Source organism: Lissotriton helveticus, chromosome 3_1 (genome assembly GCF_964261635.1).
Source record: "Lissotriton helveticus chromosome 3_1, aLisHel1.1, whole genome shotgun sequence".
NCBI lineage: Eukaryota > Metazoa > Chordata > Amphibia > Caudata > Salamandridae > Lissotriton > Lissotriton helveticus.
In genome coordinates this window covers 1,939,557,878-1,939,571,080 of record NC_136061.1, presented here as the reverse complement: position 1 = coordinate 1,939,571,080, position 13,203 = coordinate 1,939,557,878, and the positions used below count along the sequence as shown (strand labels likewise).

The following is a 13,203-nucleotide window of genomic DNA, read 5'->3' as shown; positions in this document are numbered from 1 at the left end:
GCTCCGGAATGTAAATTTTAGTCATTGAAAAAGAAACCTTAGCCGTTGTTTGGGCTTTGGAGTATTTCAGAAGTTTTGTCTGGGGGAAGGAATGTACAGTAAAATCTGACCATAAACCTTTGGTAAAACTTTTGACTACCGAAGGACTATTCAAATCTTCAGCTAGTATAGCCAGGATGTCCATACGTCTACAAGTATTCATTTATAAAATTGAATATGTCTCTGGTAAAAGCAATGTTTTAGCAGATTTTTTGTCCGCATGCCGTCTGAATTACAAGAGTACAATGTGAATGAATGGGATTCTTTACAAGTTGCTTTGATTCATGATGAGACACATTTTTGTATTGAGAAAGAAAAGTGAAAGGAGGAGTATGTTAAGGAGAATACCTTGACATCTCTCATTTCTTTTATTCGCAAGGGCAGGCCAGAAAAGTCTAAGTTAACTTCTGACCTTAAATCCTTTTGGGAGGTGAAAGAGGAGTTCTCTGTGGTGGATGATACTGTTTTTAGGGGTGACAAAGCTATTCCCCCTACTTCATAAGAAAATCTATTTTAGAATTGTGTCATGAGGACCATTGCGGTATAGTGAAAACTAAACAAAATGTTAAAAAATGGTACTGGTGGCCAGGCATTGATATTAATGCAGAAAGGTTTGTGCGTGATTGTGTTGTCTGTGCAAATTCAGATAAAGCTCTTAAGACACTAAGACCTGACATGTGCGAACCTATCATTCCTGATGGCCCTTGGCACACAGTTGCTATAGACATCATGGGTCCATTTGGAGAAAATTCTAAATACATTATATCTATTATTGATGTTTTTTCTAGATGGCCAAGTATCTGTATTGTTGATCAAATTGACTCTGTTGCTGTGTTACAATTTATGGATCAGGTCTTCATTGAAGAGGGTCTTCACGTTCAAATTATCAGCGATGATGGGGTACAATTTGTATCTAAGTTAACTAAATCTTATTTTGAGAGGACAGGTGTGACACATAGGACCCCTTCCTTGTACAACCCTAGTGGTAACGGTATGTGTGAGAGATTTAATAACATTCTTAAAAGTGCAATACAGTTTGCAGGTATGAAGGGGGTTGATTGGGAACTTCAGGTGTACAAGGCGGTTTGGACATATAGAACCAATATGCATGATGCTTTAAAAATTTCTCCTTTTGAGATCATGAGAGGCCGAGTCGCTAGGACTAAGTGCAATCCTGATTGGTTGCACAAGAATTCTTGTCTTGACATCTGCATGAATTCTGTCAAGAATAATGTGTTGGAAAAGCATTTGCAATACAAGTGCACTTTTGATAACAAGTTTGGGGGAGGTTCTGGAGATGTCAAGGCAGGTATGTGGGTCAAGATTAAAAAACCTTGGAAAGTACGCAAAGGTGATTCCCAATTTTCTAAACCTATGATGGTTAAAAAAGTTTTGCGTAAAGCTGTCCTTTTAAGTGATGGTAAAGTTTGGAACATGAGAAGAATTGCCATTTATAAGGTAAAAAAGGATGTACCTGTTCCTTCTGTGTCATCTCCTCGCAAGAATTTCTTTGATTTTGATGAAATTATTGAGGCGGGATAAGGTGATAATGTTTCATCTGGAACTTTAATTGATACAGAAATATCTGTGACAGTCACCAACTCTGAGGTAAATTCTGGAGATTGCTTATCTTCTATACCTGATATGGGAAAACACAGTGGTCCTAGACATAACTAAATCACACTCAATCGATGAAATACTTTTGTTAAATCACCTTTAGTATAGGATTAAATCCTGCATGAAAAAGAGAGCGATGGAACACAACAGCCCAATACATGTACAATTTTGGTACCCAATGAATAATTAAAAGACAGTAATAAGTCTTAGGCCATTCAATATGAACAATTTATTTACACAATTTGTAAACCTTTTTTTAAAATTAAATAATATAAAAGAAAGAAAACTGCAAGGTGCAGTAGAAGGGTGCAAAAGTAAGTGCTCGAGTGAAAAGGAAGGTTAAGAAAAATTCAAAAGCAAACAATTTAAATGATTTATATTCAGCTAAAATTCAAGTCTTCTAGCCAAATAACAAAAGGGCCTGCCCAACGACAATTAATCCAAATTATTCCAGATGTCTGACAAGATGTCACTAAATCCAGGCAGACAATTGATGAAACCTGGGAAGATGGGGATGAGGGTGCAGGCCCCAGGGAAGGGGGGGGGGGGAACCGTCTACGTTTTGACCCTGGCGCAAAAGAGGGAGGATTAACACCTCTGCTACGGGTCTTCTTCAGGACAGAAGGGGACTGGGGATACCTAAGGATGTGAGGGAAATAGCGTCCCGGCAGTAAATCCGGCAACCCGTCAGTGGTGTGCCCGAGATTCAATATGTAGTCTCAAAAACAAAGGGGTTTCTCCGTAACAAAAATGCGTACTTATTTAAGAAGTACCACACAGGAAATTTATCCTAGATAACTTTCCGATCAAACAACCGGAAAGGTCCAGTTCAAACAACTTATTTGTACTTGGCCTCTACCAAAGATCAGGCTAAGATTCTGCTTAGAAAAACGTGTTACTTCGTGTACGTCCTAATTCGGGTTAAGCATACCTGGAGATTGCTTATCTTCTATACCTGGCAATGGAGATGTGGTTACAACTGGTAATGGTAATGATGAATCTACCAAGAATACCAATTCTTGTGATTTAAACATTAATGATGCTGTTTCAAAGAAATGTGTGATCTCCAAACCCAAATGGTTGGAAGATTTTATTTGTTGATTTTATTTTTTTGTTTTGTTTAGTTTTGTTTTCAAAGGGGGGAGATGTGTTGTGTTCTGGAATTGTTTGCTATCAATGTGTTTCTTCCTCGCGTTCCACTGCAAGGTTCTAGATGCCTGGCTGGGACAGTTGAGGTGGAAGAACACCTGTGTAGTCTGGGTCCTACCTTGCTCCTGTGTTTACTCAATAAACCATCTTGGAACTACAATTTTTGCATTCCTACTTTACAGTAACAGCTCCTCCTGCTTGCTCCCAATAAATATATACACTCACTTCTTACCTGCTTCCTACCAAGTTATTCTTCCACACATACCAGTGGCTTCCACAGTTTCTTTTAATCTGTTTGCTGAAAGCCCGACCTAGGCACTAAGAGGCAGACCCATTCTAGCAGGAGAGAATTGCCTCTTTAGAAAAAAAAGAACTTGCTGTTAGATTGAAATGACGAAACGGCGCTACCCAACGCGACCATTCTTACTTCCCTAGGCACACATCTTCCTCTTTTATCAGCGAATTTCCTTTTTGACCACGCTACGCAAGCGCACGCAACATCAAGAACAAAGCCCTCTTTGACGCGTAGACTGCACGTGCCGAAGGAAAGAACGCCGACGGCCTGTTCATTCCAGCACTCGCTCCGAGTAGCGCCATGGAAACGAGGCCGAACGCCTGGCGTTCACCGCAGCCTCTTCGAGATGCTGCTCCCGGCGGTGCTGTGCCTACTACTTCCTCTCACCGCCGGCATTGCCAGCCGGCCCCTGAACTCCACTTCGACGACCGGTGAGTGAAGCAAGGGTTCCCTTCAGATGTGGGCGTGGCCAGGTCATATTATAGAATGCGTCTCTGTGCACCTCGTCAGGAAGACGAATGGTCAACCGGAGAGGAGGGCCCTGAGGAAGCTGACAGGCCTGTTTTATGGAGGCCCAGCCTATTAGCATGCTCAACCGCCAAGGAAGAGTATATGTCTGCATATTGTCATGTTTTAATTTTGCTCGTGTGTGACGTTTTGCTTTTATTGAACATTCCATTGCCTTTAAATCCGCCCCCGTTGAGGTACACTTAGTTATGAATAGCACCACGCAGGTATGTCCCGAGAAACTTTGAGAACATAGACATTGTTCCCTGCGATAATCTATGAATTATATTTAAACCGCTGCGACTTTTTGATTTTGATAACCAAAACTCAGGAAAGACCAAAGAGTAGAAGCCCATGTTTCTGTTCTATTTAGTTACATATATAGAGAATGGTAATCATTTGGTTACAAATTCATGTGCATCTTTCCACCACCTTCACAGGAGCATATTGACAAGTATGCACACTTGGTTTTATGCATGTGTTTCCTTTATAAATGCAGGACTGCGAGCCCTACGATGGAAAAAACTAGACTGTATGAGAAATACAAGCGACATAGGACAACTTCAGATCTGTGTAACCTCTTTCTTCGGCCAGTGTTTTTGAAAAGTCCACAAACTCTCAAATGTAGATTTTTATAACAGACTTTCTTTCATTTGTCATGCCTGGCTCATAGTTCTTCACCATGGTATTTTCTCGAGTATTCAAAAAATGCAGAATATCTTCAGCATGTGTAGAAGATCCCAGAACACTTCACAAATATGTATATTTTGTATTCAAAATACACCATGAGACAGCATGAGCTGTTGTTTTTAACATCTAGTTATCCAAATTGAAACACAAAAAGCAGATTTGGTGGAACATACTGCATAGCATTACATTTTAAAAATAAAAAGCTGAAAAATACTAAACTAAGCTGAGCCATGAAACTGTGACCCCACACTTTAATACTTCCTTAAAGTTGCCCTTTCCCTTCATACCCAGCAGGGAAACACTTAGACAGTTTGTTTTTTCCCATCCTGAAAGAAAGGTCCCAACCATTGTCTGCCTTTTATCAAGGCTATGTTTGGCTTGAAACACTATATATTTGGTGTGTCTTTGCTGTTGATTGTTGCTTTGGGGCATTTTCTACCTTTTCAGTTACCTTTTGATTTGGGAATTAAGCACGTTTTGCTGTTTTTCCCCTAGCCTGTTCACCTGTACTGTCTTTTGACAGCCATACTTGTACTGTTTGGCAAATGTCCAGTCTGCGATAGGAAGACAACCATAATATGTGTATAGTGGGTCTTCCTGACACTTATACCATGGAAGACTACGACATTTGTAAAAAATTGTCAGACAGCTGGTTGAGGGACAGAGAGGGGGTGCCTCATGGCTACAGTAAGGCAAACGTAGATATAGGACCTTTTTCTGCGATAGCTTCTTTTGCCTCAGGAGTGAGAAGGGCTGTGCCCTCCACCCCCCACTTCTCATGACACTAATTCTGCCACTTCACAAGGTGATAGGGCAGCTTCTCGAGGTCACCATCATTCCTGTTCCAAGCCGATATCGAGACAGTTGTCATAGAGGCAATTGACTTTGAGGGGCCCTTCAAGGCGTTAATACTTTTCAAAACATTCAATGTCAAGATGTTCCCATGCTTCAGTCTCTGGAGGATCTGAGTACTCTGTGTCAATGTCAAAGAATCTCTTTATGTCAACAGACCTATAATTCTTGCAAGAGGGGAGGGCAAAGTATTGAGCCCCTCCTGCGTGTGATAGACTTCAGGACTCAAAGTGTAGCCCTAATGATTGAGAAAAGATAGAGGAGCCAACCATTCCTATCCCTACTTACTTATTGACACATTGTACCTCCCCTAGGGGTTTATCATCTAGATTCTGGTCCACAAAGCCCCATTGCTTATCTGGGCCCCCTTTAAACCATTCAATCATATAGCGCAGCCAGGAGGCTTGGTCTTAGCGCAGCAGGTGAGAAACACTCAGTCCCCCCTCCCTCAGGTGCATAGTGTGGATTTTAGCTGCGAGTCTTAAACGTTTGCTCTGACCCATTAGGTCATGCAGGCCGTCTGTAGGCAATAGATACATTACTGCCTCAAAGAATAGGGGCATGATCTGAAAAAGGCAAAGAATACGGGCAGTAATGTGATTATGAACGTGGCTATCTGACATACTCATAAGAGTGTGTGATTTTTCCACTCACAGAGAAGTTTTAAATTGTTTCTGGCGCATGGTTGGGTGTCAGCTGAATCCCCAGATATTTAAAGGCATTGACGACCATCTGAATGAAGACTCAAGCTGCAGTAGTTCGACCAAGTCCCCCATCCCCACCCATCAACCAAGACCAGACCCTCAGACGTAGTCTGCGGGTCTGCGAAGGAGGACAATTTGAAAATGTCTTGACAGAATGAGATGCCACGTGCCCAGGAATAGACTCACAATTTTGCGGTAGGGGCCATGAAATATTATCAAAGAGAAGTGAGAAAGGGGGGCAGCCCTAACGAGTATGTCTGCATATGTGTTATTAGGCTAAAGTGTGGGCATTAACCCTGACTCTCACCTGGGGGTCACATTAGAGAGTGGTAATCTAGCCAAGAATCTTTAGCCCAAAGCCAAATTTAGGCAAGGATTAGAACATCATTACCCAGTCCACCCTGTCAAAAGCTTTTTAGCGACGAATGGCAGGTGAACTCGCGCCTTACCCTTTTCTTTCCAATGTTAATAAGTCTTGTTGATTGTTGCTTGATAAAGGATGGATCCTCCCTGATTTAAGTGAATATGGTTGGACAGCAAGTTATCTGGGTGGCTTGGTAGAACTTAAGCAAATATCTTGAGGTTTAGATTAAAGAGGGAGATTTGCCAGTAGAGCGAGCAGAGAGTTGGTTTTTTGCCTGGCTTGGGAGTCAATTTGATAAAGGCCAGTCATACTTGGGAAGGCACCTTTACCCAAGTTCAAGTCATTAAGAGGCGCAGTTAAAACAGGAAGGAATCGGGGGGCAAAGCGGTTATAGAAACGTGTAGTGAACCCATCTGCCTTGGGAATTTAAAAGGCTTGAGGTGTCTAATGGCTCGCAGAACATCTGCTGCTATGGTGGGTTTGTTGTACATTATTACTACTTCTATTTTTCATTACCATCTTACCTCATTGTGTTCCAGAATGTATGTGGCTCTGAACTCCTCCTGGGATTCTAGGTTGAGTCAGTTTGTGCCTGGCCAGCTCCTTATGAAGATGTCTTGCTGTTAAACTGCGCAATATGGATCCTAGACAGAACAGACCGAAGGCTATCTTCAAAATTGACTCTCATGAAGTGTCATTGATGGTGGATACAGGGTCGCGTCATACCATCATCCCCAGAGTTATTTTTGACAATTTATGGAAAGGAATGAATTTGAACGAGAGTGACATTTCGCCTAAGGGTTTCAATGGCCAGAAGATAGAAATTCTTGGTTTCTTTGAATCCGACATCTGCTTTGAAAAGAGATCAACTTGGGGCAAAGTGTACGTCTCCATTGATGGTCCTCCCATCCTAGGTTGAATTCATCAATATGATTTGTACATTGTCATCAATCCAAGAGCCAAGAATCAGATCATGGTAGTGGATGATGACTCTATAGAATTCATTCTTGATGAGTTTAGTTCGGTGTTCAAAGCTGAACTTGGTGAATTGAGAGGTTATTCTCACTTCATCAAGCTGAAGAAGAACAGCTTACCTGTACAGCACCGGGTCAGAAGGATTCCCATCTCTATCCGTGAGGATGTGAGTGCACTGATTGAAGAGATGCTTCAGTCTGGAGTCATAGAACCAACCGAAGCATCAGCCTGGGTTTCTCCTGTGGTTATTTCTAAGAAAGCTGATGGTAAACTTAGGTTCTGTGTGGACCTCAGGGCCTTAAATAAGTGTATTGTAGCAGACACCTTTCCCTTACCAAACATCTCGAAGATGGTGTCTACTCTTCAAGGAGCAAAATACTTCTCAAAATTGGACCTGAAGAGTGCCTATCACCAGGTCAAGCTTCATGAGTCCTCGAAACATCTTACCGCCTTTATCACTCCAGAGGGCATATTTCAATTCACTCGCCTTCCCTTTGGTTTGGTATCGGCGGCGAGTGTATTCCAAAGGTTAGTCACTGAAATTTTCAAGGGGTTAAAAATGTGGTGTTCTTCCAGGACGACATCCTGGTTTTTGGCAGATCTGTTGCTGAACACAATCATGTCCTGAGGAATGTCCTACATAGGATCTGGGACACTGGTCTCACCTTGCGGAAAGAGAAAGGTTCTTTTCTAGTTGAGGACATTGAATATCTGGGTCATGAGATATCCGCTAGTGGAGTAAAACCGAAAAAAGATCTCATGGAGGCTATACGTTCTGCTCCTTGTCCTTCTGACAAGGACCAATTACGTTCTTTCATGGGATTGATAGAGTACTATTCTAAATTTGTAGAGAAATTTTCAGAGAAGACACTGCCCTTAAGAGCCTTACTTAAGAAAGGATGCAAATTTATATGGGGATATGAACTGGAGGTGTGTTTTAACAACATCAAGGACGCCATTTGCACTGCAAAGGTCTTAACACCTTTTGATACAAAAAAAATGTCTACGTTGTTAGTTGATGCGAGTGCTTGTGGAATTGATGCTGTTTTGATGCAGTCACATAAGGATGGCGAGAGGCCCATTGCTTTTGCTTCCCGCACTCTTTCTCGATGTGAACAGAATTACTCGGTCATCGAGAAAGAGGCTTTAGCTGCCGCATGGGGCGCACATCATTTCCGCACTTATTTGTGGGGTACACGATTCAATCACAAGACTGACCATAAGCCACTTATCAGGATACTTTCCCCTGGTGGTGCAGCCTGTAGTTCCCCAAGGTTGGCGAGGTTAGCTTCCAAGCTCCAGGAGTATCACTTTGATATATCCCACATACAGGGTTGGAGAAACTTTCAGACTGATTGTTTATCTAGGTTGGCCATACCGACTAAGTCTCAATCTGGTGAGACGTTCAGTCTTGAGGGTACTGATGAAAGCATTGCTTGGATTAATGATGTTGTTTCCCTTGGTGCTAGTTCTTTTTCGCGTATGGATTGGTTGGAGGCTATGTCTAAAGATTGTGTTTTGCAGGAAGTCATTCAATTGATCAAGTTGGGTACACGGAGAGAAAGTTGTGTCCATGTTTCTGTACGTCCATTCCTAAAGATCATTGATGAATTGTCTGTATGTGAAGATAATGTCATAATGCGTGGAGACAAATTTGTTCCTCCTGCTGATTTAAGATCTAAACTTATTGCCATAGCACATGAAGGGCATTTGGGACAAACATTAACACAACAAAGGCTCAAGTTGAATTTTTGGTGGCCCGGTATGGACTCATCCACCTCTTCCTGGGTTGAGGATTGTCCTACCTGTAAGATGGGAGAGAAAAGATTGAAAATTTCTGCAGGTTCTCAGATAGGGGAGTTAAAGTTTCCTGAAGTACCGTGGCATACCATATGTCTTGACTTTATAGGTCCAATGAATGAGCTACCTGTGTCTCAGAGGTTTGCTATTGTTGTAGTGGATTGTTTTTCAAAGTGGTTGTCAGTTGAATTTTTGAAGGACATCACTACTGATACTACCATAAGATATTTGAGGTCTTTGTTTTTCTTGGAGGGTTTTCCTAATGTCATCATTACTGACAACGGAACACAGTTAGTTTCTCATGACATGCGTTCATTCCTAGCGTGTTCTGGTATTTCCCATCACAGAACGTCACTCTACAATCCCCAAGGGAATGGCCTTTGTGAGCGTTTAAACAGGTTAGTCAAAGGAACCATCCAGATGGCTGTTTCTAGGGGTTCCTCAGCTTCAGGTATGGTTCGTGAAATGGTTTATGCTTATTGCACGACTTTGCATGGTTCTCAGAACAAGTCTTCTTTTGAGATTATGAGGGGTAGGAACCCCAGCACGAAATTGACTCCCTCTTGGCTTAAAGATTTAGTCTCTAAATCAGATGTGACAAGGAGTGCTATTGAGTCTGGGTCCCTTCCTTCAGCTGTACAGATGTCCTCTAGTAATAAGATGGTGGAGCCAGTTTCTAACAAAATATCTAAAGGAGACCTCGTTAAAGTGAAATCCGGTAGGATTTCTGGAGGTTTGTCTAAATTCAGAGGTCCTTTTTTAGTGAAGAAGGTTTACCCTTACTATGTGGTACTTTCCAATGGGGAGAAATGGGGTTTGAGAAGGGTTGCTCTATATCAGAAAGCTTGTTCTGATACTGGTTCTCAGATATCTGATACTGATTTTCCTCAGGTTCAACATGATTGTAATAGTGGTTCTTCTGGTTATATGTTCATTCCTTCTCCTGTTCCATCTTCCTCCAATAATGTGGAAGGGTTGTGTAGGAGGGATGGTGGTGGTGATGCTCCTGATGTTCCATCCAGTAGTGGAGGTGATGCTCCTGATGTTCCATCCAGTAGTGGAGCATCAAGTCAGTCTGTTTCTTCACTTATTCATGACTTACGTCAGCCACCCTCAAAGTGTCCAAGATCTCGTAGACCACCGTTATATCTAAATGATTACTGTTGTGATTGAACAGACATCTAATGAACCAAGATATTTTCCCTGTTGTATCCTTGTTCCCTGTTTATCTTTTTCCCTAACATTCTTCTGTTTGTTGAGTAGGTAATTTCTTTCCTCATGGCATTTATTTCTTTTGTTTTCAACGAGAGAAGATGTGTTGTACATTATTACTACTTCTATTTTCATTACCATCTTACCTCATTGTGTTCCAGAATGTATGTGGCTCTGAACTCCTCCTGGGATTCTAGGTTGAGTCAGTTTGTGCCTGGCCAGCTCCTTATGAAGATGTCTTGCTGTTAAACTGCGCAATAAACCTATTGCTATGCACAGAAGTCTCCAGGTTATCTTCAGGTTATTTACCACAGGGTTCCACTTGTGTGGCAGAAGATTTGAGTTTGAGAAGAGTAACAGAGTTTAGATAACTGGTTTGTGCCTCCTGGGGCTATAATTAGCAGTGTATAACATTTGGCAGAAAGTTTAGATGTCTTGGAGCCTACCCTCAGTAATTTTATGGGTGGTTCCAGGGGAATCTTTGACCATACTAATATATCTGAGCCCTTGATGTGCTCATAGTTTGTGGACTGGTTTGTTCCCTCCCTACTGGATGTACGCCCAGCCAACTGAGAATATAATTGGCTCTATCTAATTCAGTAATGTGAAGTTGGCTTCTAATCACCAGGACCTTTCACTAGGTTTTATTAGAGTACGCTGTCAGTTCTCTCGAGGACTTGTCAAAGAGGTCCATTAGATATTTTGACAGATAAAAGCGCTGGTGGGGATCTCCCCAAATCAGGATTTTGTTACCGTTGGTCCTGTTTTCATGGTCCTCACATTTCACCTCTAGAAGAATATGTTGGTCTTCAAGTTGGAAGATTCACTGCTTTAGTGCTGCACTTTCTTTTGCCTGTTTGTCCATGGATGTCTATGTTTGAGCTATTGTCTCTTCCAGGTCACCAACTTCTCTTTGCAGGGCTCGCAGATCATGCTGGAGATCAGTCTTGCTCCCTTTATTGTCTTGCTTAAGCTCCTGGAAATGTTTCAGAAGTACCTCCCTAGAGATGGGCTGAGCCTGGCCACCTTAAATTCCGCAAACATTTCCAGGCTGAAAACAGGGAGTTGTCATCTTTCAGTTTGCGTTGGGAGGTCTGCTGCAGGAGAGTTTTTATGTTTGAGTCTTTCTTGTTAAATGCTCAACTCAGTCCTGCACATTTATAGGGATATATCAGTTGGTTGCAATAGTTTAATGGGCAACAGATACCTCGAGTTGTGAGGTGTCAATGCTGGCCATGGGCAGCCCAGTCTGGGTGTAGGGAATTTAGATGTTCACACGTGTTTGCGGATGGCCGATCAGGTTTGGTTGGGAGATAGGAGAAAGCGACCCATTCAGTTTGCCACAATATGAATGCCGTGGGTGACGGGGGTGTTGAATGTATAATGTTATGTTATGTTTTGCTCTGCTGTGTTGTCATTCATCTCCAGCTGTAGACGAGAGGCCCCCTACCCTCCATTGCCCCAGCACGACCCCCTAAAGAGATCTCATCACCCATCTGCACAGGAAGTAACATGACTGGATTTCCATCATCCATCTGCATAGGAAGTGACATATCTGGATTGCCCATCATCCATCTGCTCAGAAAGTGACATCTCTGGTTTCCTGCCAAAACCATCTTTAAAAGAAAAAGCCAAGCAAGAGGACTTCAATGGGACTACTAATAGGAGTCTGGTACCCCCAGCTACTGCATACACAGCCGCTGAGAGTTAGTGGCCCTGACCCAGGAAGCAACGAGGTTCTGTTTTAGTTAAAAACTTACATCATTGAGGGTTCCCAGGCCTCGTGTTTACTGTAGTGTGGAGGACCATTTCTCGGGGGCATTTGGCAGGTTGCTTCACAGCTGCACAACTTCAAGTCGTACGTCAGGTGTCCAATCAAGGAGCCCCCAGAGTATTAGCAGGTCCAATTCAGAGGTAACTCTTCAGTGTCCCCAGACCCCTGTTCCAGGGGCTTGTGCCAGCCTGATTGTATCTTGAGGACAGGATCTAACTGGGGCCCGAGGATGCACTGCTTCATGGGGCCCCAGCATCTCCAGCCAGCCCCCAAGGACCAGGATTACCCAGTTATAGCAATTGTACTTGGAGTGTTCCCATGCCAGTGAACCTTATCCACCACAGAGGTGGCAAAGTCTGTCTGGTGGCCCCTTCAAGGGGCTCAATACTAAGGATATTGGGGGCACAGGATTGCTCACCAGCAGCCTCTAAGCAGCAAGACTCAGGTCTTGCAGGCACAAAGTCACAGCTTACCACTTTTAGCCCCATCTGCAGCCATTGTTTATCTTCTGGTGCCTGTCTGTTGCGCATCCCTGAGGGCATCATCCATCGGGGCATGTGTGGTGCTAGTCCCACTCATTTGAGCATCCTTAGAGTCTGATGTGGCTGGATATGGATGGCAGCCGTGGTGTTCAAGCAGTTCCAATGAGTAGGCCACTGCTGCCATTTGCCAGTATGTCTGGGATATGGGCCTATCACTAGACTCCACTCAGAGGAAGCCAGGAATGGTGCACAGGCAGAGTCCCAACTAGACTGCCCCCACCAGGAACTGTGTCAGGATACAGCAGGGCTCAAAGGGAGATAGGTTGCAGGGTAGCAGCTAGCACTCAGTTCATTGCTCCTAGCTGCATGAATTTATGGTGGCTCAGCCCCTTCTGACTTTTGAATACGCTCTGTGTGCACCTTGTCAACTGGGAAACACTCCAGTGTGGTATGCTCCGTCTCCCAGGCCCCCAAATTGGACTTTGCAAGCTTAAACCGTGCCAAAATGCAAGAAAAATGCTGAACCGGACCAGGTGTACAAGGGAGTCCAAGAACTATGTGTCTGCCATCTTGTGAGCTCTGCCACACCCTCTTGTGGCTGGTTTTAACAGCTGTTCACTGATTGGGTAAAAAGCAGATGAAGAAAGAATCAAAGCTGAGACCCTAAACTCTGAAGGGTCGAAAGAGAGGGAAGAATTTCCAAATGTTCAGGTTTGTGGCTATAGCAGAAACACGCAACATTT

General features: G+C 43.1%; 1 protein-coding gene across 2 annotated transcripts in view; it reads left to right on the top strand.

The window, feature by feature from the left end:
• The first annotated feature begins 3,292 nt into the window (after window positions 1-3,292).
• LOC144825222 (uncharacterized) overlaps window positions 3,293-13,203 on the top strand; it is a 357,632-nt gene continuing 347,721 nt past the window's right edge. For both annotated transcript variants that reach the window (XM_078684071.1, XM_078684070.1), the window contains exon 1: window positions 3,293-3,531. In XM_078684071.1, the coding sequence (XP_078540197.1) occupies window positions 3,447-3,531 (85 nt within the window). In that variant the 5' untranslated portion in view covers window positions 3,293-3,446. The remainder of the gene's footprint in view (window positions 3,532-13,203) is intronic.